The 27,746-nt window shown below is 36.7% G+C and overlaps 1 protein-coding gene across 1 annotated transcript in view; it reads right to left on the bottom strand.

Annotated features, from left to right (window-relative positions):
• Window positions 1-27,746, bottom strand: part of Ars2 (arsenic resistance protein 2) — a 308,719-nt gene that overhangs the window by 84,560 nt on the left and 196,413 nt on the right. The window contains exons 12-14 of the mRNA XM_090386894.1: window positions 24,726-24,898; window positions 11,993-12,133; window positions 3,477-3,668 (exon numbers count right to left, since the gene is read on the bottom strand). Of these exons, the coding sequence (XP_090243020.1) occupies window positions 3,477-3,668; window positions 11,993-12,133; window positions 24,726-24,898 (506 nt within the window). The remainder of the gene's footprint in view (window positions 1-3,476; window positions 3,669-11,992; window positions 12,134-24,725; window positions 24,899-27,746) is intronic.

Here is a 27,746-nt window from a genome sequence, read left to right as displayed (position 1 = left end):
CATATATGAGACAATACAGTTGGCATCGCAGCATATATGTACCCGTACCTAGGCTACAACAACATAGCATATATGTAGAGTACGTGACTAGGCTATTGAATGAGTTTTAATATGTACAGTAAATTTTCAACTTACATTTAATTGAAAACCGTGTTATAGTGAAACCCGTGCTGTTTGAAGCCGTTGTTGTTGTTTGTTTGTTTGGTTTTTAGGAGCATTAGCAACTAAGGCCATATTGCTCCGGGATATGCGGTGGTCATTCCCTGACCTTTCCGCATCCTCCGTATTTGGTGGTGACGGGCTCGAACCCCCGGTCTAATCAAGAAGCGTGTGCTACGCACTGCCGCTCCTTCCCACCTGGCTACGGAGGCGCCAGTTGTTTGAAGCCGTGCTAAGCGAGGTATTGCTGTATATAAGTATGTACAATCTTCATTTTCTCGTTCAGCAATTTGGGTCAGAGGAAGAAGGAGCTACCCACCCTCTGTAATACATATTCTGAATTGATTTTACTATACTATATCAGTAGAATTACATTAAATATTTCAACTTTTCTTTGTCTTTTTCTGATTTCATGAACAACCTGATATAATGACTGTTTTTCTCATTCCCCTGGTTGATCACTATAAGAGCTTTGACTCAATTTAAAAAAAAAAAAATTTCTTAATAATAATTATATATATAATAAGTAGAAATATGTGCCACACACATTTGAAATTTCATGCACTTAAGTCTTTTAAACTGAAAAATGAAAGGAATAAGGTATTGATGTTTCTATTTTATATTTAAAATCTTTTTTTCATGATCAACAGAATTAATTTTTAAAATAAAAGGCGTAAAACACATATAGCATGTTTTAAAATTTTTAATTTTTATTAAAGTTTAAAAAGTACATGCAATAAGTACCTCAATCCATTAAGAATATATTAAATATTGGCACTGTTCAAACGGAATTTAAAAAAAAAAACCCAAAACATTTTTCCAAAAATTAAAAAGGAAGTTGGGTACGTCTCAGGTGACCTGCCTTCATTTTTGCTATATGTTGGAGCATCATCACTGCCAGATTAATGTAATGTTTTATTTTTAAAACATGTTATTTTTGAAATGTTTAATAGTAAATGCAGAAATGGTTGCTGGGAGACCAATATAAACAGCTGCCATGTGAGAATGTTCAAAGTACCTTTTAAAGACTTACACTAAAAGAATAAAACTTCCAACAGCAAATAAATATGGTTTGTTTCAGTAATTTACACATTCACAATCTGCAGCATAAAATTACTATACATTTTTATAACAGTTAATAATTCTCTTATATTGTTAGTAAGAAACACTACAATACAGTTACAGACACTACAAATTGCACAAATATCCAAGCCCCACAGGTAAAAGAATGCCAATAGAAATAATAAAGTTCCCTGAACAGTGCAGAGAGGATGCTAGGGGAGCTCATGGGGTTTTGTCAATGCTATATAGGAATTTTTCCAGCAGAGATAAGGTGCTGGTTATCTCGTTGTATAAAGCAATAGTTAGGCCACATCTGAGTGCTGAATACAGGTCTGGAAGCCCCTTTTAGGAAAGATGTGTATCTGCTGGAACAGGTGCAGAAAAGAGCAACGGGATTGGTGAGGGAAACAAAAGGTCCTCCTACTGATTCTGTATAAGCTTGCTTTCTTGCATCATTTGCCACTGCTGATGCTACCAAGAAAGGTTTCAGTTTTGCCAACTGCAGTATCTGGAGAGTAGGCACCTGTGAGATGATCCGATTGATTTGTTTAAGGCTTTGAACCGATTGAGCAAGCTAAATGCTGATGACATCCTTCCTCTAGCTCAGACAACACACAAGGGGACAAATTTAAATTCAGGAAGGATGGTTGCAAGATAGATGTGCAGATTTTTGCTTTCAGCCAGTGGGTAGTTGACTGTCAGAACAAACTTTCATCTGGTATTGTAGAAGTGGATATCTTGAATAAATTTAAGAACTACACAAATTATTAGAGGTTGGATGATTGATGTCAGAAAGGTGGGTTTTTTTTTTTTTTTTTTTTTTTTTGTTGATGCAGTATAAAGCTTGTTTTCTTGCATAATTTGCCACTACTAAGTCATGAACCTCTGAAATATTTTAGTAACAACCTGAAGGGATGTCTTGCATAAAGGAACAAAAGTGAAAAGCAAGATATCCTCTTATTTATGCCATTGGTTAAAATTTTGCAGCTTATGCACAACTTTTGCATTTAAAACAGCTCTGAAAGAAATGAAAAGTTAAAATTCAATGTATAAAATAAACATAGTATGCTCAATTAATGATGTCTAAGCACAAACTCTTATACCATATATAAATTTTGCTGCTGAATGCAAAGTTAAAAGCTAGGTATCTTTTATGTTGTTGGATAATGTTCAACAGTCTTCAGCAACTGAGCAGTAACATTCCCACTTAAACGTCTGTTTGGAGAAACAAAGAAAAACCCTGATGGCAAACCAACAATGGTTTGTTTTAGTAAGTTACACAATCGGAAGTCAACTGCATTGTTTTAGTAAGTTACGCAATCAGAAATCAACTGCATAAAATTAATAATGTATGTCATAATAGTGAATAAGTTTATTAAATCCACTGACTGGATGATGTGGGAGTAACAGATTGTATATCAAGTGGGCTTAACAAACCATAATGTCATAAGTTTAAGTGAATGAGTGACACAGATGAATCACTGGGAAAGCAGTTCCCATAGATTGCCGATAGTTTTCAGTCTCTTTCTTTACCGTTGCAAAATTTTGCCCAAATAGCCTTGCGGAATTCCTCAAATCAAAAGTTAATCAACAAGGTTGCCATCACATAAGCCTACAATCATCATAAAACAGGTAAAATGTTATTGAGTGTTTCTGCAGTACTGCTTGTTTGGACGGTACTGCAGAACACTAACATTTTTACTCATCTTATCTTCCATCATTTTTCAAATCTGAACACATTTTGCAACCAAGTTTTCAATTCATTTTTTTGCTTTACACCATGATTTACTACATGGATAACTATACACCCTTCAGTATAAAAACTGATAACTAGTCAATATGTATTTTTTTCCAAATAGGAGATATACTCTGGTTGTTCCGTCTTTATTACAGAAAATATTCCCCACTGTCCCCTAACAATTAAGTTCCCAACTAAAATTGCCTCATTTGGAACCCCCCCCCTCCCATTTTTTTATTATGTGTTCAATGTTTCATTACAGAGCAGTTTGTCTAAAACCTTTGCCAGTTACATATTCTGATAAGCTAGAAGAATAAATGTGAAAAGTTCAGAAGAAAACTGTCAATTTATCTTAATTTCAATAAGAATGCAAAACAAAAATTGTTTTCTCAACATAGAATCCCATGTGATGTCACTAGTGAGAAATTAATTTGGCTCTAAAAGATATTGAAAAGTAAAATGACGTTATCAAATATATTAATTAATAAAAAAATAAAATATTAAAAAAGAAACATGCCTGCTCCTCTGGTTCCTCAGTTGTCTCTTCCCCAATCCACAGCATCCTCTGTTTATCTAAATTTTGAATAACTCTGGCAGCTATCTTGATATCAGAACGTACTATCTGCTTGTGAGTTACAATACCATTGACAGAGCGTATTCGTCGACTCAGATCTCTATTTACAATAGCTCCTAGCTCAGAGTCACGAAGCTAGTAAAGATTACAAGAAATAAAAAGCATTATTGTAAGTAATTTGATTATTTCAATATTCAATTCAATCTTTATTAAGAGGTAAAAAAAAATGGGGGAAAAAAATACAAGAGGAGTGAAATATTCATTATTTAACGTTCTCAATTTCGAAAACAGGAAAGGTGTTTTAAGTAAAGGCAAATTACTTCTAAGCATAATTTGTCATTTACTTCTTAAGAGCGAAAAATTTCTTAGAAGTTTCTAAGAAGGAGGGAATTATTGGAAAGGGCTAAATTCGAAATACTGCAAGGCCTATAACTGAAATATTGATAGCACTATCAGTCCTCTGGATTTCACAAAAATTTCCCAAACTTCATCCAATCTGCCTAGAAGCTGAATGCAAATTGCTTCAGTGTACCAGCTGAATGCTGATATACTGAAGCAAGCACTGTTAGAAATCAAAAATTAATTAAAAAATTAATGTCAATTTAATTTCTAATGCAGCTTTGCACTGGAAATTAAATTTCACTGGCAAAATATGCATTTTATATTAAAATACAGCCATAGGACTGTTTATCAGTATAGTATGCTTTTATCCAGTAGCTAGCTTACTTAACATCTTTCTGTCTGTGGATTTATGTTTAGATATTCAATCAGACATAAATTAATTTTGATTGCTTTAGTAAAGGTACTGCAACAGACTCATGCCCCCCATCCCCAGACCTCTTCAGAAAAGTTGAGTCAAACTTTTCTTCATGACAATGGCTCTGAATGGCCCATCTAGACTTGGCTATCATTTCAAAAACTTTTCCAAAGGAAACGTTTTTGAAATGATTCCAAGGCTTCATCAGAAAGAGAAATTCAAATTTGTTTTTCTAACCTCATATTGGTCAGAACTGATGCAAAACATCTATTTCTTTACCTTTAATAACACCAAGAAGTACTGCAAACTTGTCTAAAAAAATTTTCATATTTTAAAATTATGCACTGCAAACAATGAAATTTGTCCTTCTTCAGCATATAAAAACATCATTTGGCAATAGGAACTTGTGTATCATGTGTAGCATGCAGCCATAAAGCACTTGCTCAGTGAACAAAAGAACAGAATCTTCTCTTGTTTTAGACTCTCCATGATCTTGGCAGTAGAAGTGCCTGTGACTTAGTCAGAATCAACCTACTGGTTTAGTCTGCTATGATAATCAATTTCCAAAATAGAAGTGGAGGTTTCAAACTGTTGCTAAAATAAATTTGTATATAACATTCTTCAATACATCTAGGACTAATGATATCAGTACACGGATTTCAGGTACAGTCATCCCTCGATTTGCGCAGGGGTTATGTTCTGGGAAAACACCGTGCAGTCCAAAGTGTTTGGACTGCACGGTATTGTTGGGATATCAGAGACGTGGTGTCACACAGATATAAGGGATGCAGAACTGCAATTTGGGGAGTACAACGTCTACAGAAAGGATAGACAGGATAGGAAGGGGGGGAGGGGTTATGCTATTAGTTAAGAAACACATAAAAACCAAGGAAGTGAAGCCAGTCGACATCGCTGGACAGTGCAGTGTTGAGTCAGTTTGGTGTGACATAAGCATTGGGAGATCAAAATTGAGAGTAGGAGTGTGCTATAGGCCTAATGACTCTGATGAGTATAATAAGGAACTGTACAGGGAAATAGAGTGGGCCAGTAGATCAGAGAGTCTTATAATGGGAGATTTTAATTTCCCAGATATTGACTGGAATTTGGGGGCTGGTTACTCACACACTAGCAGGGCTTTTGTGGATTTATTGGATGATTGTTTTCTACATCAGCATGTTCGGGAGGCAACTAGAGGGAGTAATACTCTTGATTTGATTATCAGCAGTGATTCTTCATGCATTAAGAATCTGCAGATAAATGAACCACTAGGTGGCAGTGATCACAGTGTGCTGAAGTGGGATTTACTGAAAGAGGTAACTACCATTAGGGACAAAGGGAAGGGTTATTGCTTCAGTAAAGGCGACTACGATGGACTGAGACAGTATTTAAATTCTATACAGTGGGACCAACTGATGATGTTACCAACAGCAAATTCAAAATGGGAAGCATTCAAAGAACTTATCTTGGAAGCTACTAGGCTTTACATACCAACTAAGAAATATTGTTCAAGGTTTAGGCCAAAATGGATGTCAGATGAACTAATGAGGCATATGGTAGAGAAGAAAAATGCATGGGATACTTACAAATTAACACATGACACAGAAGCCTATGATAGATACAAGTTGATATGCAACCAAGTTACAAAGGAGGTTAAGCAGGCGAAGGCAGATTACGAGAAATCCTTGGCAAGGGATGCAAAGAAAAACAGCAAAGAGTTCTTTACTTATGTAAACTCTAGAAGGAAGGGGATGAATCAGATTGGTCCACTTGATATTGATGGGTCAACTGTTGATGATCCTGCTCAGGTAGCTAACAAACTAAATGAATATTTTGCATCGACATTCACACATGAGGAGTTATTCAGCAAGGGGAATGCCAGAGGTGTATTCAACTCTAGCAGTAAGCTACAGAATCTTGAAATAACTGGAAGTAAAGTGGAGGAGAAACTGTTGAAGATAAACACAAGAAAGGCACCCGGGGTGGATGGGATCTATCCAGTTATATTAAAGGAGGCAGCAAAGGAAGTAAGCAAACCCTTAGCCATAATTATGAGAGCTTCCTTGGACTCAGGGGAGGTACCCATAGACTGGAAATGTGCAAATGTGACCCCAATTCACAAAGGAGGATCAAAGGCTGACACAAGTAATTATAGACCTGTGAGCTTAACTTCTGTTCCAGGAAAATTAATGGAGGCACTGGTTAAAGAAGCACTGCAGGATCATTTAGACAAGACTTCAGTTATAGCTCAGACACAGCATGGTTTTGTTAAGGGGAAGTCTTGCCTGACCAACTTGATTGGATACTATGATGCAGTCACAAAAGAACTGGATGCAGGGAATAACTTTGATATTATATACTTGGATCTTAGAAAGGCTTTTGATACTGTTGCACATGGAAGACTGCTACACAAATTGGAGCAGTGTGACATTGGAGGCAAATTGCTGCTATGGATAAAGGGGTGGTTGAGGGGGAGAAGACAGAGAGTGGTAATCAATGGACACTGCTCATCGTGGACTAATGTTATTAGTGGAGTCCCTCAGGGCTCAGTGTTGGGTCCATTATTGTTTTCTGTATTTATAAATGATATTGATGATGGTATATCAAGCTTAATGTCCAAGTTTGCAGATGATACAAAGGTTGGCAGGGTTGTCAAGGACACTACTGACACTATGCTGCTGCAACAGGATCTGGAAAGGTTGAGCAGATGGGCTGAGAGGTGGCAAATGAAGTTTAACATTGACAAATGTAAAGTACTACATATGGGAAACAGCAACCCCAGAGCAACGTATCAACTCTGTGGTACTACACTGACAGTGGCAGAGAATGAAAGGGACTTGGGGGTGATTGTGCAGGCAGATATGAAGTTCTCTGAACAGTGCAGACGGGCTGCAAGAGTAGCTCATGGAGTATTGTCAATGATATACAGGAATTTTTCCAGCAGGGATAAGGAGGTGATTATTCCATTGTATAAGGCAATGGTCAGGCCACACCTAGAGTACTGTATACAGGTCTGGAGGCCTCATTTCAAGAAGGATGTAGAGCTGCTGGAACGAGTACAGAGAGGGGCAACAAGATTAGTGAATGGAACAAAGGGGTGCTCTTACGAAGAAAGGCTTAAGTTTTGCAAATTACAGTGTCTGGAGACTAGGCACCAGCGAGGTGATCTGATAGAGGTGTATAAAGCCTTGAATGGTTTAAGCATGCTCAATGCTGATGGGATTCTTCCTCTAGCTCAGAAAAATCACCTGAGAGGGCATAAATTCAAATTGAGGAAAGACAGATGTAGGATAGACGTGAGGAAATTTGCCTTTAGCCAGCGGGTGGTTGGTTGGTGGAACAGACTTCCATCCTTTGTGGTGGAGGTTGATAGCCTAAATAAGTTTAAGGCTCAGCTGGACAGGTATTTTGAACGAACAGAGGGGTGAAGTGGAAGTGGGTTTTTTTTTTTTTTTGGCTGATGCTGCATAAGCTTGCTTTCTTGCATCAAATGCCTCTACTAATGCTAATGCTAATGCTAACACACACAAGGTGAAACGTAGTCTATATGACATAGAGTTCTCTACCTGTACACAAAAAAAAAAAAATAATAATAAATTGAAAAAAATTGTCTTCATTCAAAATTAGAAACGTTCATAAAACTGATCTTAATAATACGTACCTCTAGATTTTTAATCTAAATTGATTGCTTATTTGTCGCTGTTTTCCTGTGATAAACTTGCAACAGTATCTGGCACTTTTTGGAAAAAATTAATTAAAACTGTTTGCTTAGAAGCACGCTGTTTTTCTCTATAAATTTCTTCATAAGGAACTAAAGCTAATGATAAAGTTCTGCGAAAATTTAAACTCCTCTCCAAATTAGGATCCATATCCAGAGCTTCTTGGGTAAGCTGATTTGCAAGTCTTAAAAACTCAGCTAGTCTCTTTGCAGTCAAATTTTTTGTGTGCATCTTCTTCGTTTTTATACTTTTTGTTATCTTCTTCACATTGTAAAAAAATATTGTCCACTGATAATTGTTCTCTATGAGATTCAAGGACTTCTGTGATATCTGCTGTTCCAGTTCTTCAAATCCTTCTCCGCTAATCATTTTTCTCACAATCTCAACTACCTCCGGCATTTCAACCATGGCTTATTTAGTGCAGCTATATGGCCACAGCTTTTTCCACACTGCATTCATTGTTGAGTTCTTAACTTCACCCTATGCGAACTCAATATTTTTTACAGCATCAAGGATGTTATAATTCCACCAATAATCTTGAATTGAAAGACTGCATATTCCATCAGTAGCTTCTACTAATTGTAAAAAAGATCTTCTCAGGTAATAAAGTTTAAAAGAAGCTATAATGCCTTGGTCCATCAGATGAATTAACGAACTTGTATTCGCTGGTAAATACAAGGTAACTTTCACATTTAGGTACAGATCGGACAAATGTGCAGGATTGTCAAGAATGAGCAAGATTTTGAATGCTATGTTCTTCTTCAGGCAATATTATATTAGCTATATGGTACAAGGAAGCCTGAGGCCTATGCTGCAACCAGCAAAAAAAAAAAAAAAAAAAATCCAGAATTACCCAGAGAGAGAGAGAGAGAGAGAGAGAGAGAGAGAGAGAGAGAGAGTGAGTGAGTGAGTGAGTGAGTGAGAGAGAGAGAGAGTGAGAGAGAGAGAGAGAGAGAGAGAGAGAGAGAGAGAGAGAGAGAGAGAGAGAGAGAGAGAGTGAGTGAGTGAGTGAGTGAGTGAGTGAGCGAGTGAGTGAGCGAGCGAGCGAGCGAGCGAGCGTGCGTGTGTGTGTGTGACAAAAGTCGAAGGGAATCACCAAGAAAGAGAAGAATGATATCCAGCTCAAGTACCTGAGCTGGATATCATTCACACCCAGGGGCTCACTAGAAGTGAGCCCCTGGGTGTGATGTATCTTTTTGTTTCGACGCAAAAGCAATTTAAAAACCAATCCTTGAAGATTTTAGCTGTCATCCAAGGCTTTTTTGCTCGATTTCCAATGAACTGGTAAGGAGCTTTTTGATATTCCTTTAAAAGCACGAGGATTTTCTGATGTATAAATTATAAGTAGTTTACACTTATAAAGTCTTATTTTGCTATGTGGCAGTCTGCACTGCCACATAGCAAAAGTGTTAGCCTATTTTTTGCAGCTTTGAAACCTGGGGCAGTTTTCCTTTCTTTTCCAATGAATGTTCGGCTTGGCATATACTTCCAAATTAAGCCGGTCTCATTGGCATTAAACACTTGACTTGCTAAACAGCCCTCAGTGGCAATAACATTCTTTAAAGTTTTTGGATACAAAGAAGCAGCTTCTGTATCAGCATTGGCTGCTTCACACATTAATTTTAGATTGTGAAGACTTTAAAGTTTTTTTTAAATTTTCAAACCAACCCTTACTGGCCTGAAAGACATCTGCATTAGATGGACCAGCTTCTTCTTCTTTTAAGCGATTAAAAATTTGCAGAGCTTTGGCATGGATAATTTCTGAACTAAAAGGCATTCTATTTTGATTAGGGTCTTCTATTCATAAAGAAAGGAATTTTTCTGTTTTCTCTATTAACGGATTTCTCACTTTTGTAGTGCTATTTGCACCCAATGATGCAGAACAGATAACTGAACTTTTAATTTTCTCAGAATTTTTCCTAATTCGTTGAATGCTAGATTCATTTATGCTGTATTTCTTGGCCAGTGTCACAACCTTTTTGCCATTTTCTAACTCCTTAACGATTTTTAAATTTTCCTCTAAATTAAAATTTTTTTTTTATTTTAGCTTTCTTCATTTTAGGCACTAATTAAACACACACTTTATACAGAGAAGAAATATTAAATCAGCAAAAGTAATGCTTACCGATTAGAACACTTGATGTTGCACAAACCAGAAAAATATTCTACCTGAACAGCTAAACGTTTGCCTTTCAGAGCTTTCTTCCGATGTGGAAACAGGAAGAAATCACACAGGGCTAAGTTTGGTGAATAAGGGGGAGTGGCAGAACCTCGACACCCATGGCAGCGGTCACTGGCTGCACAATATTAGTTGTATGAGCCTGGCATTGTCTTGATGGAGAAACCACTTCATGCTGGAAAGTTCTTGACATTTCTCATGAAGTGAAGTTTGACTCTGAGAACCTCAGAGCATGATTCTTTATTCATAGTTGTTCCATGAGGCACAAAATATGTAACAAGAATGCCTTTTATGTCAAAAATTACAAGAACCATTTGTTTGTCAGCTGAATGAGAAGCTCGAAATTTCTTAGGTATTGGTGAATCAGAGTGCTTCCACTCACTTGACTGTTGTTTTGTCTCTGGATTATAGTGAAAAATCCAAGTATCATGACAAGTCACTATTTGATTTAAGAAATTTCGGCTGTGTTTCAAAACGATCAATCATTTCTTTGCAGAAGTCTACTCTTCCATGTTTTTGTTCTGGAGTCAAATTGTGTCAAATCCAGCAGGCACAGATTCATGATATTTTCGGGTGATCGTTCATGATCGTTCACAATATTGTGAGCACTGCTGTATGAAATGGATATTCTAACAGCTAATTCATGAAGCGTAATTTGCCTGTCTTCATCCAAGATTTCCTGAGCTTTAGCAATTTGCTCAGGAGTTGAGGAGGTCATCTGCAACAGACTCATGGCCTTCATTGAATAGCCTGTGTCATTTAAATATGGCCATCCTACCAATTATCACCACATGCTTCATTCATCTCTAACTGTTTCTGATACATTTAAGCTTATTATTCTGTCCGTCTGACAGAATAATGAATCACATACTGCTGTTCAATTTATATGTCCAACAAGATACGTGCTTCAACATGACTGTCAGTGACATGGGGCTAAAAAAAACTCCTTTCATGCAACACTAGCTTGACAAGTTTTGGCATATACACAGTCTGCTCAGTAGCAATTAGGGAGAGTGACTCCAGCAGCAGTTATGGAAAGTTTGCGTGGTAAACATAAAATCTTTCATCAGTCCTCGAATTAAATGATCACCCCTCATAGAAATCAGAAAACTGTGGGCATATCTTCATTTATTCACATTTCAAGCAGGGGCAGTCATTTTAGTTCAATCACCTAATATAAGAAAGTCCTGATACCAGAAGAAAAGAAAATTACACATATGCCTTTATTCATGAATGTGGATTACTTCTTACTTCTCCAGCAGATGTTTCTTCCCAGAAACATCTGCTGGAGAAGTAAGATAAAAGAAGTTTCTACTCAGAAACGCAAGGTAACAAACTGTTTTTAAAGCAAAGTAACAGATGTTGCCTTGCATTTCAAACAGCCTCATATTATTAGTACACTAGATTGTTTTTTTTTACAATTGGAAAATAAAGCTTTCAAAGTAATATTTAAATGACAGAAAAATGCCCGTGTATATGAAATCACGGTCTAATTATGCACAGTACTCACTTTTAAAATCATCACAGAACAATCTATAAATAAATAATGTAATAAGTTGGTATATGAAAACTTTCTCATTCTGAATGAATAAATTACTTTTATCATTCATCAAATGTCACACTGTTTTATTAAATTGATAATTAAATCTAATTTTGTATAGCAAGGTCAAAAAAAGAATTAACTACCAATAAAGGTATCCAAGGGATATCAAGAATTGTAGCTTAATAAAGAAACTGGTTTAAACAGATTCATAGACAACTTATTTTTTACATTTTTTTAAAAAAAAATTAACATAAGAGCATTTACTCTAATATTATTAAGGTTCCAGCAGATTTCTTTGATGTTCACTGTTCTTTCAAATGTAACCCAACCTCTTCTGAAAAATCTTCTATCTGGCTGAGGGTCAGCAATTGCCACTCGCAAAAATCCAGAATAACGCTTGCACATCTGTCAAAAATAAACAACAACAACGCCATATCAGTTACTAATTAACTTAAGAAAGAAAGGGATAATAATCTTTACTATTTTTTGGTATTAGTACAATGAATTTGTTTTTTATTCCCTGGTATACTGCATAGATATCAGTTGTCATTAATAACAAATTGACAAATGAGAAGGCACACATAGCTAATTCTCTAAATTTAAAATCTTACACTACCCTAATTTCTGCAGCAATTTTTTCACTTACAACTTTGAGAGCAGCAATGCAGCCACAAATGAATGTTTTCAAAATGAAATATCACTTTAAAATGAAAAGTTATGAAAATAATTTGTAGGTTTTGTTTCATAAAAAAATAAAAAAAGCCTCATAATGCTCTGATTTTTTAACATGACTAGATATGAATATTTCTCTCTCTTCCTCTCTTTTTGAATCAAGAGTATCCTTAGTGCCATAAAGATAAAATATTTAAAAACAATATGCATCTGTTTCCCATCTTCTCTTTTGGGGATATTCTGGTCCTGACAGTGACAGATAAATGGGTGGGCTTATAATACTTGCTTATGAAATGACATCATTATCTAGGAGTGAATGTCTTAAAGTGTTTTCTGGTGTCTCCGAGACATAAAATGAAATGCAAAGATGTATACTATTATTATATTATTTTGAAGTCTATGCTACCATTTAATCCTGCAGCAATTTAATACAAAATATCATATTGATAATTAAAACAACCATATTTAGAAGCTTAATAACATCTCTCTGCAAAATAAAAAAAAGTCTTCCTCTATGGTCATCATATAGAAGCAGTGATTCCTAAACAAAATTACTAAGTTGACTGCCTCCTCTGTAGTAGTAAAGTTGGGGGGGGGGCTTCAAAAGAAACATGATAGAAAGATGATACAAAGGTTGGCAGGGTGTTAATGACAGTAATGGCAGTGTGCTACTGCAACAGGATCTAGAAAATTTGGGCAGTTGGGCTGAGAAGTGGGAACTGTAGTTTAACATTGACAAATGCAAAGTACTGCATATGGGTAGAAGTAACCCCAGAGAAACATACTAACTGTGTGTGTGTGTGTGGTACTACACTTAAGGTGCTAGAAAATGAAAAATATCTGGGAGTAATTGTGCAGTCAGATATGAAGTTTTGTCAATGATATACAGGAATTTTGCTAGCAGGGAAAAGGAGGCAATTGTCCCTCTGTACTAGGCAATGGTCAGGCCACACCTTGAGTACTGCGTACAGGTCTGGAGGCCTCATTTTAGGAAGGATGCAGATTTGCTTGAGCTCGTACAGAGAAGGGCAACAAGATTGGTGAGGGAATGAAGGAATCCTTTTACCAAGAGAGGCTTAAGTTCTACAAATTGCAGCGGCTGGAGACTAAGCATCTGCGAGGTGATCTGACTGAGATGTATAAGGCCTTGAATGGGTTGAGCATGCTGAATTCTGATGGGATTCTTCCACTTGTTCAGATTAAGAAACTAAGGGGACATAAATTCAAATTGAGGAAAGACAGATGTAGAATAGATGTGCAGAAATTTGTTTTTAGCCAGCGGGTGGTTAATTGTTGGAACAAATTGCTGGTGGTTAATTGCTGTCGTTGTGGAAGTTGATAGGTTAAATAAATTTAAGGAGGAACTGGACAAACATTTAGAGGGAATTGTTTTGTAAATTTTTTTTCCAGCTGATGCTACGTAAGTTCATACACTTGCTTTCTTGCATCACATGCCACTACTACTACTACATGCACACTCCATATATATGTAAGCACCACGCACTCACCTGTTAACAATAACTTGTCACAGATTTATCGTTTCACTTATCAGCAGTGATTCTTCATGCATTAAGAAACTACAGGTAAAATACCCACTGGGTGGCAGTGCTCACAGTGTACTGATGTGGGATTTACTTAAAGGCACAACTACTCTCAAGGGTAAAGGGAAGGGCTCTTGCTTTCGTAAAGGGGACTAAAATGGTCTCAATTTTTAAATTCTATACAGTGGGGCCAACTGATGGTGCTACTAACAGCAAACTATAAGTGAGAAACATTCAGGGAAATAACTGTAGAATCTATTAGGCTTTTCATACCAATAAGAAATACTGTTTCAAGGCTTAAACCTAAATGGATATCAGATGAAATAATGAGACCTGTGGTAGAGAATAAAAAATGCACGAGATTTGTATAAATCAGGGGTCCCCAAACTTTTAGAGAAGCAGGCCACATATGAATTTTTTGAATATTTGGTGGGCCAGAGAAAAATTCCTAATTATTGAAAACTATATTCGATCACATTTATGCAGAGAAACAAAGTTTATACCTACCTATGTCTACAGATTCAAAAATAAATTGATGGATATGTAATATAAAATATACCAGTTTGTTTATATCAATTATTACATATTTATAGTACTAATCACAAAAATACAGTTAGTAATACAACAAAATTATAATTAATACATTCATCGTATTAATTATAGGTTGGAGAGTGACTGAGTTTTGCAATATCCGGTTTTAAAGTACTAGTTCCAATTCTTAAAAAGTCATGTAAATGCGGGTCAGTTATATGTGATCATATATTTGATTTTACACATTTCATTTTTTTGAAAAGGTCTGCTCACATATATACATAATTCTGAAAATTGATGCAAAATTTTTATTTTTTGGATAACATGACTCAGATACAGTCTGTCCTCGTATAGCACGATAGTTGTGTTCCTAGAAAACCTCGTGCAATGCAAAATCGGCACCTAACCCCACTTTTCCCTATGGGAAAAGTGGGGTTAGTTGCCGACCACCCAAGATTGAACACACATTTGGAACCAAAACATTACCAAACACAATAAATAATCGGGTAATTTTAATCGTTATAAAATACGTAAGTATTTTATAACGATTAAAATACGTAATAAAAAATAATATATTTTTTTATTATAATATAATAAATAATAAATATTTTTTATTATTTATTATATTATAATAAAGTATTTTTAGTATTTTTAATACTAAAAAAGTATTTTTTACGAATAAAATATGTATATTATTCGTAAAAAAATTATTATATTAAATAAAATAGTCGTAATAAAATACTTACGTATTTTATAATACGTAATGACTATTACGTAATAAAATATTGCTAATGCTTTTGCTTCTATCGAAACTTGTTTTTTGTTTGATTTTCTATCCAAACAGATGACAGCCGTTCCATCCCTTCCAATTCTTGTGTCTTAATCTAATGGATTTTAATTACACTTTGAGTTGTTCCTGCTACGAAAGTTGTTTTTATTTTCTCCGCATTCTTTGTAATTCTCGGCATTGCCTCATTTAGGTCTGTAGCACGTGCAATATCACATGGTCTTTCATTTCGCTCAAAGCGTTTCACAATTTCATATTTTTTTCTCTATCGACAGAGGCGGACTGGCCATAAGCCTTACCCGGGAAATCCTGGTGGGCTCCGGAGGCTGGTGTTATTTTGGCCATAAACCGTAGTATGAGGCCACTATAAATTTTCCCGGGTAAGAATTTTTGACTCAGTCCGTCTCTGTTTATCGATATTGCTTTTTTTCTCTCTCTCTCTCTCTCTGAATCTGCAGTGTCTTCGCCAGGGAGGCACGCTTGATACACATAAACAAAGCTGCTCTCGTATAGCAACTGAATAAACAACACCGTAAAGGCCGAGATACACTATTAACCCACATTTTACTAAAGCACATTTCTGGGGGTTACTACCATAAAACAATAAAAACAATTTCCAGTTTCGTTTCTGCTAGTGGAATCTGTTATAAACTGGTAGTAAACTCCATCTAATTGCATTTGCGATTATATCGATAGCTGGAATTGGGTTGGTTTTTACATTATTATGGTGAAATGTGTTTCCCCTTCACTGATATAAAACACATAAATACATTTTCAGAATCTTCTTCATTCCTATCGTGTTGCGTTCGGTTGCGTTCGATTCCGCGTTCGACTGCCATTTCTTGTAAACACAAAGGCAAATCGTGTATAAGCGAATTCGGTTCGTGTTATATAAGATAACGTTCCCCTATTTATAAATCGTGTATGATCGAATTCGTGTAATGTAAACACGTGTTATACGAGGACCGACTGTACTGTTGAATAAAATTGAAGATCACCAACTCTAATTGTAAATTCTCATAAACATCATTGACGGGTACATCAAATGGATTTTGAAAAAGTTCAAACACCTTTTAATTATTTTTAAAATCTATCTGCAAAATTTTCCTGCAACAAACTAATGTTTTGAACAAAAATTTCAGTGGAAAAATTACGACTAGGCACATTTTTTGATAAATTATCGCAACATGGAAAATGTGAAAAATTATTCCGAAGTAGTTGACTTTTAAATAACTACAATTTTGTTTCAAATGCTTTGGCATTATAATACAATTCCATTGACAAGTTTGTCTCATCCTTGTAGTTTCATATTAAGAAAATTCAGGTATTCACATATATCTGTTAAAAAGGCAAGATTGCACAACCATTTGAGATCTGACAGTTTCGGAATAGGTTTCAATTTTTCTTTCATAAATAGATCTATTCCAATCCTAAGTTCAAAAAATTGCTTCAACATGTTACTGTGACTCATTCATCATACTTCAGTGTGGCATGACAAATCACCGTATTCAGCCTCAATAGTTTCAAGAAAATGTTTGAATTGTCGATGATTTAGACCAGTCTAGTGTTGGCATGCCTGAATCTATTCAGGCATGCCAACGCCTGAATTTTCTGTAAAGACAGTTGGTGAATTGTAATATGAAATTGCATTGGTTTTTTTAAATATTTTTACTCTCAAGGTATTTATGAAGCTGACCCATGAACCCAATTTTAGTACAGACCATATTTTTAGTGCCATCTGTTGTAACTGCTGATAAAAAGGTAAAGTGCAGCCATTATCAACCCACTGCAGGATGGAAGCCTCCTCAACAATTCATGGTGAGGGAAATGGACCATAATCTGCCACGCTGGTCCAGTGCAGGTTGGCAGATCGACCGTATTCAGCAGTCAGGGGCTTGAACCCCGGTCTACTCAAAGAGCGTGTGCTACTGCACTCCTGCTCTTGACCACTCGGCTATGGAGGCCACTGCTGATAGCAAATCCCAATTCAAGTTGAGGCCGTCAATTGCTTCTGACACACTCAAAAATATATTTTTGCCTGTTGTTATATCTTTCAAGCTTTTCAATGCAACTAGCTCTTCAGTTACTTCAAAACTCTGACTTACACCTCTGATATAAATTAGTAATTGAGTTGTATGGCTTGTATCTTCACTCTCATCAATTGTTTTTGAAAAATGTTTGGATTCACAAACTATAATATTATACTGCCAAAGCATTTGAAACAAACTGGAGTTATTTAAAAGTCAACTACTTCAGAATAATTTTTCACATTTTCCATGTTGCGATAATTTATCTAAAAATGTGCCTAGTTGTAATTTTTCCACTGAAAGTTTTGCTCAAAACATTAGTTTGTTGCAGGAAAATTTTGTGGATAGATTTTCTGATTTTAAAAATAATTAAAAGGTGTTTGAACTTTTTCAAAATCCATTTGACGTACCCATCAATGATGTTTATGAGAATTTACAATTAGAGTTGGTAGATCTTCAATTTTATTCAGCAGTATCTGAGTCATATTATCCAAAAATTAAAAATTTTGCAAGAAAGGTTACATCAATTTTCAGAAGTACATATTTGTACATTTGAACAGAAGTACATATATGTAAGCAGACCTTTTCAAAAATGAAATATCTAAAATCAAAAATATGATCAAGTCTAACTGAACTACATTTACATGACTTTTTATGAATTGGAACTAGTATTTTTAAAACCCGATATTACAAAATTCAGTTGTTGTATTACTAACTGTATTTTTGTGATTAGTACAATGAATAAGTAATAATTAAAATTTGATATAAACAAACTAATACATTTTATATTACATATCCATTGATTAATTTTTAATCTGTATATAAAGGTAGATATAAAATTTGTTTCTCTGCATAAATATGACTGAATATAGTTTTCAATAATTAGGAATTTTCTATGGCCTGCCAAATATTCCAAATATTCATATGTGGCCTGCTTCTCTAAAAGTTTAGGGACCCCTGCTCCAGATGCAGAAGTATGGCAAATCATCAATATTATACTATGCACTTTGGCCAACAGCTTACATTGCATGATAAAATTTGGCCTGTTAGTAAAACTGAGCTGATAGATGGCAGCAAAGGTGGCATAAAGGGATGGCTGAGTGGGAGAAAACAGAGAGTGGGAATCAATGCACACTGCTCTTTGTGGACTAATGTTATTAGTGGAGTCCCCTGGGGTTCAGTATTAGGGCCATTGTTGTTTTCTATATTAATCAATGATATTCATGAAAGTATATCAGACTTAATGTCCAAGTTTGCAGACAATATGAAGGTTGGCAGGGTTGTTAATGACAGTATGCTACTGCAACATGAGCTAGACACGTTGGGCAGAAGGGCTGAGAAGTGGCAACTGAAGTTTAACATTTACAAATGCAGAGTACTGCATATGGGTAACAGTAACCACAAGGTAATGTACCAACTGTGCAGTCAGATATGAAGTTTTCTGATATGGGGTCTTGTCAATGATATACAGGAATTTAGCTAGCAGGGATAAGGTCATTGTCCCTTTGTATAAGGCAATTGTCAGGCCACACCTTGAGTATTGCTATTGCATATAGATGTGGAAGTCACATTTTTGGAATGATGTAGAGCGCTGTTACAAGTACAGAGAAGGGAAGGGCAAGAAGAAAAAAAATAATAATAATACTTTCCATTCCACCCATCCATCCATTCTCTCCAAAAGTTTGTCCAGTTCTTCCTTGAATTTATTTAAGCTATCAACTTCCACAACAACAGATGTAACTTTGTTCCAGTAATCAACCACCGGCTTAGCCCTGCAAATTTCAGTGCCTGGAAACCAGGCACCTGCGAGGCGATCTGATTGAAGTGTATAAGGCCTTGAATAGTTTCAGCAAGCTCAGTGCTGATGGGATTCTCCTCTTGCTCAAATTACGCACCTGAGGGGGCATAAATTCAAACTGAGGAAAGACAGTTGTAGAATAGATGTGCAGAAATTTGCCTCTAGCCAGCGGGTGGTTTATTGCTGGAACAAAGTTACATCTGTTGTTGTGGAAGTTGATAGCTTAAATAAATTCAAGGAAAAACTGGACAAACTTTTGGAGAGAACGGATGAGTGAAATGGGAAGTTTTTATTTATTATTTTTTTTTTGGCTGATGCTATATCAGCTTGCTTTCTTGCATCATATGCCTCTGATGCAAGAAAGCAAGGATGCATTCTGTGCAATCTTTTGCTGTTTATTTCAAACTCTAGAATGTGTCACTCAGAAGTGGCACATCATCATGTATAGTGCTATTGGTGATTTGTTCCCAAAATAATCAATAAACTTTAGGAACAGCATGAGCACGTAAATTTCTTTTTAAAACTAGGACAAATTGCTATTCAAACTTTTAAAACTTGTTTCTGGAGAGGTACTAGTGAATATAACTCAAACATTTGAGAGCTTAACAAAGTTATGCTCTTGAATGAGGATGCATCCACAAGCAAAGAACAGGTACAATGCATTATAGAAACTGTTCATGAAAACAAATATGACTGAATCCATGATTTTGTTAATGAAGTGGGGATCTCATTTGGACCATGCTAAATCTCAATCTGATGCAAGATTTGTACATAATAGATTTGATATATTTTACCTTTTGCTTATCATTCAGCAGATTAGACATGAATTCTGCAGACTGTTCAGAGCTTCGTGTCTTATCTATTGAATGATAAGCAAGTTTTCATGAAAGATCAAGATCTGCAATTCCTTTCTAAGATCAATATAAATGATGACATACATTTATAGATAAACCTTGAAACAGAGAAACAAGTCTTCACAATGGAAAATGCAAAAAACACAATGTCCAAAGAAAAAGAAAAAAAAAGAACAGATGTGAAGAATGTGATGATTCTGTTTTTGAACACCAATGGAACTGTGAAATCAGGAATTGATCCCACATTAACAAACTGTAAATTAAAATTTCTCTGAAGATGTCGCTGTTGTTGTGTTTTAGGAGCATTGACGTTTAAGGTCATGTTGCTCTGTGTATATTGTCTGTAAATTGCATGTGTTCTGAGGTCGATTTTCTGTTCGCTGGATGAAAAACCATGCTACCCTCGTCTGAGACCAACTAACTCAGCCATATTGTGAAAAAGACCCATAAAAATTCCTCCCGTCATTGACAAGATTCGAACTTTGGTGTTTTCCACCCGGTGTGGGCAGAATGGCTCTCCTACCAACTGTGCTACCCACGAGGGCTTCTCGAAAGATGTTCTGCAGCATCTATATCAAGAATATGTAAACACATTCTTGGAACAGTGCACTCGGAGATTTTTTTTTTTTTTTTTATGAGAACCCCAAACACGAGAGGTATTAAACCTATAGTACTTAGTACCGTGCTTGGGTTGGAGGTTGAGAAGACGAAAGAAGATATTTGTTGATATTGGACTTGAACTTCTGTAGATTGTAATTTTCAGGAAATACGTATGAAGGAAGGTTGTTCCAGAAAACGGCAGTTGAATGAATAAATGAGGAAGATGAAAAGTTGGTTCTGTGGGTTTGAAGTTGGACAGTAAATGGATGTTGGCTGGTGGCGGCACGTGTTCGGACTGTTTTGAAAGAGAGAGCGGGAATTATAGAAGCCAATTCAGAAGAACAGTGCCCATGGAAGTATCTGTAGAAGAGGCATGCAGCAGAAACAGTGCGTCTATGAGACAGCGAGTGGAGAGACTCTGTTAGAGATGAATCATTAATTAACCGAACTGCCCTCTTCTGAATGGAATCAAGAAGCCTGAGAGAGGTTTTGGGGGCACCACCCCAGATGTGGGAACAATATTCCATGGCAGGGCGGATTTGCGATTTATACAGAGTGAGCAGCTGTTTGGGAGAAAAGTAACGCCGAGAGCGAAAGAGAAAACCAAGTTTTTTAGATGCAGAGGAAGCAATATTTGTAATGTGCTTGTGCCAAGAGAGATTAGAAGTCAGGGTAATCCCCAAAAGAGATATATCATTTTGCCTAGAAATTGGAGTGTCACTAAAGATAAGCATAGGAGCAGAAGAATCCTTTTTGCGAGATATAAGACAAGATTGAGTTTTAGAAGGGTTGAAATCAACTAAGTTGTCTTTGCCCCACTGGAGAATTACCTGAAGATCGGCATTTAAGGAAATGGCAGCAGATTTTCGAGAACTTAAAGCTGATTGAGCTGGACAAGGTTTCTCAAAATGGAAAGTTGAATGCAATGTGCTATCATCGGCAAAACTATGGATAGGATTTCCAGTCAATGGAAGAAGGTCATTGATATACAAGAGGAAAAGAGTGGGGGAAAGAACTGAACCTTGGGGGACACCGGCATTAGTGGAGAAGTTAGAAGACAGAGAGCCATCTACCATCACCCTCAGTGAGCGATCAGAGAGAAAACTGGATAACCAATTACTAAAAACAGTTGGCAAACCATAAGATGGAAGCTTGTTTAGAAGACCTTTATGCCAAACACGATCAAAAGCCTTTGAGATGTCAAGAGCAACTACTTGTGTTTCACCGAACCTTTCCATTGAATTAGTCCATAAATGGGTAACATAAGCCAGAATATCACCAGTGGATCGACACTGACGGAATCCATACTGGCGATCGTTGATCAGACGGAAAGTTTCTAGGTAGTTTAAGAGTTGGCGGTTAATTGATTTCTCCATTACTTTAGAAAGAGTAGAAGTAATTGCAATGGGACGATAATTGGATGGGAGGGATTTGTCACCCTTTTTAGGAACTGGCTGGATATGAGCAAATTTCCAAGCAGAAGGAAAAACACCTTTGGAATAAGAAAGTGAAAAAAAGGCGGCAAAGAATAGGAGTAAGTTCAGGAGCACAGGTTTTGAGAACAAGTGGAGAAATACCATCAGGACCTGGAGCTTTCTTAGCATCAAGATTCATCAAAATCCTTCTGATATCCTTTTGACGGAAGACCACAGGAGGCATTGAATGGAGCGTGTTAGGAATGGTGGGAGGTGTTTTACCAAGATCATTAATACATGAGCTCAAAGAAAAATGGGATGCTAGCAGGTCAGCTTTATCCTTGGCTGAAGTGACAACAGAACCATCTGGTTTGGATAGAGGTGGGAGCAGAGATGGGCAAAAGTTGCAGCCAATAGCTTTGGCAAGAGACCAGAATGCTCGGCTACCATTAGGGCAAGAAGCAAGTTTTCTACTCTTAGCCTGTTCAAACTCTAGTTTGGACTGATTAATAACTGCTTTACAATTGTTGCGAGCTTTGGTGTAGGCAGAAAATGAAACTGAAGAATTAGAAACAAGCCAATTACGATATGCAACGTTCTTCTCTTGGACAGCCTTAGCACATTTATTGGAAAACCAAGGTTTAGATAAAGGACGAGATTTTAAAGTGGAGTGTGGGATAAAGGATTCCATTCCTGCAAGAATAATTTCACTGACACGATCTGAGCAAACGTTGACATCAGAAGTTTTGAAACAGTAATCAGACCAAGGAAAAGAAGAAAAGAAGTCTCGCAGGTCATCCCATTTTGCATTCTTGTAATGCCAAACAATACGAGGTTGGGAATAGCCATGAGATAAAGGTTCCATTGGAGAAGAGGCAATCACCAAGTTGTGATCTGAAGTGCCTAAAGGACCTCTCACTTCAACCTTGTACTTAGAAGGGTTGTTTGTGAGAAAAAGATCAAGAGTATTGGCTGTATGATTAGGATTGTCCGGTATTCTTGTAGGTAAATGAACAATCTGTGCTAGGTCGTTAGTAATTGCAAAAGCCTCAGCATCTCGACCTGCTGGGTCGGTGTGACTAGAAAACGGAAGCCAGCTGGAGTTGTGAACGTTAAAATCACCAAGGAAAATTACCTCACTGTTAGGAAAGTTGGACTGGAGAAAGTCAAGTTGCAAAGAGAGGAAGTCAAAGAGCTCCAAGTGATTAGTGGAGTTGGGAGAACGGTAGAGACAACAGATGAATTTTACACAATGAGGTAGAGAGATTTTAAGCCAGAGAAGATCAAAGAGAGGAGATTCCAAATTGCCAAGTCTCTGACAGGGAATATCAGAACGGACATATGCACAAGTACTACCTTTGAGGCGAAAGGAATCATACAGCAAATAATTTGGACATCTGAGATGAGCAGTAGTTGAATCAACTGATAACTGAGATTCAGTCAGAAAAAGTACATGGGGTTTGGAAGACTGCAAGTGGAAATGGACATCATTGAGATTAGAATTGAGACCACGTATATTTGTGAAATGAATTAGGAAGTCCTTGGGAGGTTTAGATCTTTTCGCAGATAAGCTTGCTCTATTATTTTGACAATTCGTGGTGTATTCAATAGTAAGAAAAAGTGGGTGGGACATGCTGTATGAAGTAATGAAATTTTTGGATATGGCGTACATGTGGTAAGAATATACCCAGATCCTTGACATAACGTGGCCTCGACAATGCTCCCCGCATACACACTACTTGGACTCCCTCCAGTCACTATCTGGCAGAGTAGAGGTAGCAAGATTATACACTAGCTGATCGGGAAGCTTCCTAGAGAGTTACCAATAGGTTCAGTCCGATGTACTAACTAGCGGCCGGCCTGCGAACACCGTTTTAGAGCTGTACCCTCGAAATGTAAGGAATATTGGATCTCGCCACGACATTCATCATAACCTCAAAAATCATCAATCATACTGCATGATGGAAGAGATAGGGAAGGGTTGGCCGGGACTTAGCTCTAGAGACTAAACATGGGTTCCACCACTTCAAGCCTCCAATAAGCAAAGTGGTGGTATTTCACCGGTTGATGAAAGTCATCTACCACCTAGTACTGCCTGGTAACATAGAGGGGCGGCGTTCCTCCATGTGGTGTGGGCGCCACACCTCGACCCCTGCTTACGTTGGTTCACACCTGGGTGGTCACCCACCATGTACTTGTGCATGAAGGTTATACCCAGGATTACTAACAGTCCCACCATCGTGAAGGTGCAAGCAGAGGATTTGGCTGTCATAGACCGTCCGGACTTCGCCGAAATTGGGTCCACTTTGACTTGAGTGTCACCCGAATATCAGTTCCATCAGCGTTTTAGACTCACAGGTAGCAAGAACAGCTTGTCTGGCATATCTGAGAGAATGTCTGTGACAGCCTCAAGGACCAAATTCAAGGATTGGTTCCTCTATTGTGGTGACATGCCTATTCACTCTGCAAAACAAGGATTTCTTGCCAAAAACCCATAATGACTGTTGCCTCCTATCCTCCATATTTCTCCTGATTAGTTCATAACACAATGCTGGAAGGGAACTAGTTTGAAAGTGACAGCATGGAAAGAGCTATTTAATGTATAAGCAGAAAAATTAAAATAAAATAAATAAATAACTTGAAAAGTAATATTCTGCTGGTTACATATTATACTATATACATGTTGGGGGTTCACATGTATCTAATAAACAAAAGTGAAAAGAAAATTAGTAATAATGTATATATATAGACTATTCTATATTAACTACTCACAGCTTCAACTTCTTGCTTGGTAATTGTGGGAGCTAGATTTCTTAAAAATATGGAGCATGTCTTGTGAAGAGGCCGAGGTTTTTGAATGCCATCATCTGGAGATGCTGCCTTTTCCTCATCTACTTCGGGTGTTTCATTAGTAGTAGTTTCAACACTGTCCACTTTTTCTGTACCTGTATGTATAAATCAAACAACCAACTTGCAAAAAAATCTGGATATTTGTTCGACATAAATAAAAAACAAATCAGTGGTAGCTCTGGTAGTACTCAATTTTAACATCTGTTTTTTCATCATTTCATTTTTGATAACAAAAATCTTGTAACCAACAAAAATTACTCAATTTTAAAAACATGCAGTTTCTATTTACTGCACAGTTAACAACATAAATTTGTCCAAAACAACAAAGCTATTGTTTTCAGTGCCATTTTGGCAATACATTTGACTAGAGTATTTTTTTGAACAAAAGCAGTTTTCCTACTTCTTGCAGAGAAGATAAAATCTCACATGTAACTCTCCATGCCTGATTCACCTGCCACTTGATTAAAAATGAAAAGGCCTAGATTCATCTATGGGTAATTGACTGATACAGTATAGTACACGTATTTTCATAATTATTATCATCTTGTCAGTTGAAGCAACTGTTTGCCTTTAGCAGATACATTATATAGCATATCTTCTAAGAATCAAAGGTTAGGGAAATAAGTTGGCACTGCACTGTGCAGAATGAGAGAGCAATTCATTACATGAGTGCTCAATGGAACTTAAAAAGATAACCAAAATATGCATACCAAAGAGAAATTTGTCCTGAAACTGACTTATAAACAGTTCAATATTCCAAGAACACTATTGTGCCAAATAAAAAAAACTGCAGCCATTATCAATCCACTGAAGGATGGAAGCCTCCTCAACAATTCATGCTGAGGGAAATGGACCACAATCTGCCACGCTGGTCCAGTGCAGGTTGGCAGATTGACCGTATTTAGCAGTCAGGGGCTTGAACCCCGGTCTACTCAAGGAGCGTGTGCTACTGCACTCCCGCTCCTGACCACTCGGCTACGGAGGCCTGCTAAATAATGAACTAAGAAATATACAAAGTTGTGCCAATATTGAACTAAGAAATATACAAAGTGCAGTAATTTGCCTTTAGTTAAATCTCTCTCTCTCTCATTTGTTTAACCTTTATCCTTCATTCATTTATTTTGGTATTTGTCACCTTTGTAGGTGAAGTGATTTACAAAATTCAATGTTTATACCGTGAAGAGAGGTAGATCAGCAAGAATAAAAGATGACTCAAGAATCATCTGAATAACCATATTTACACCACAGAATGCTAATTTTAACTAGGCAGTGACTGAACACGACTGGAAGGGAAACATGTGAAACTGCACTCTGAGGCGCAATATATGCTATGAATAAAGATGGTTATGGGGAAAGCTACATTTGACCTGTGTTTGAATCACTTATATTGCAGTTCAATATGCAATGTTGGAGTGTCAATGTGTGAGACACTGTTGGTTCATGCAAGTAATGATGAGAATTATTATAAATAGTAGTAGTAAATGGGAAATTATGGCAGTGAAGTTGAAAAATATGTAATTAATGATACCGAAATTTCACATGATTATTTAATGAAAAAACGTTTGAGCCTAAAGGCAAGCACTGCTCCTGGTGGTTGATGACATATACCCCATAATTAACCCTATAAAGGCCTCCGTAGCCGAGTGGTCAGGAGTGGAAGTGCAGTAGCACACACTTCTTGAGTAGATCAGGTTCAAGCCCCTGACTGCTAAATACAGTCGATCTGCCAACCCGCACTGGACCAGCGTGGCAGATTATGGTCCGTTTCCCTCAACATGAATTGTTGAGGAGGCTTCCGTCCTGCAGTGGATTGAAAATGGATGCAGTTTACCTTTTTTTTTTTTTTTTTTTTAACCCTATAATTTTAAGGAAGACAGCAAGTAAATGCAATGAACCATTAAGGCTAATTATGAGAGCATCACTGAACTCAGGAGAGATTCTGTTAGATTGGAAAAGTGCCAATGTATCGTCAATACATAAAGACAGTTCTCAGCAGGGCTGTGGAGCCAGAAGAAAATTTTGCAGCTCCATCTCCGGCTCCTTTAATTTACCAAAATTTTGATTTAGTTTTGAACTGCTGAAGTGAGCAATGATCATGCCCAACTGACAAATGAAAACACTGTTGGAATGATCTTTACAATACAGGCTAAAAATACACAGTTAATTTGACCTTTAATTTAATGAAAAAAAGGAACAAAAATGAATGAATTATGAATTGAAAACAACTTATTGCATTATAGGAAAAAGCACTGACATATTTGCCATATAAAAACATGCAAATTAACTTTAATTCCCTTAAAAACTGAATTTTCAAATTTTTAATTATGTATAGCAGTTTGTTCTTAAGAACAAGACTGCCTAAGCAAGTCCTCTTTCACTGATGCTTTCAAATCTGATTTTATAATTTTTAGAGCTGAAAAAAAAAAAAAAAAAAAAAAAATGCTCTACACTGAGTAGAGGGCAATGCGAACACCAGTTGCATAACATCTCGTATGATTTTAGGGTACTTTAATATTGCATCTTTTATTACATCTTTGATTGACGATCAATTTTTTCAACTTCAGTGAGGGACACATACTTCTAACTTGAATTTAGTCAATGTCTAATAGGAGTAACATGTGGTATGCCTTTTTCTAAATCCAGTAGACAGCCTTTGAGCGATGCTGTTTGTCAATAATTTTTCAAAGTCAAACTCATCTTCAGAATTAGTATTAGATGATAATGATGGTGGTGAATTGCTTTGTATTTCATCTCCTGGGGCTGGGCATTCTTGAGGGTTTCTTATCACATAAAGCTTCCTTTGCTTTGTTGTCCATCTGTTAATAAACATCTGTACTTGAGATCAACATAAACACTAGCTAATATTACATCATTTCCCAATAAAGATTTTTCCTTAACTTCCATCGAGGTCATGACACCTTCAGCTATGGGACCATAATATGG

The sequence above is a fragment of the Mastigoproctus giganteus genome, chromosome 12 (assembly GCF_048544385.1).
Source record: "Mastigoproctus giganteus isolate SK-2022 chromosome 12, ASM4854438v1, whole genome shotgun sequence".
In the NCBI taxonomy this organism is placed as follows: domain Eukaryota; kingdom Metazoa; phylum Arthropoda; class Arachnida; order Uropygi; family Thelyphonidae; genus Mastigoproctus; species Mastigoproctus giganteus.
This window is presented reverse-complemented; position numbering and strand designations above follow the sequence as displayed.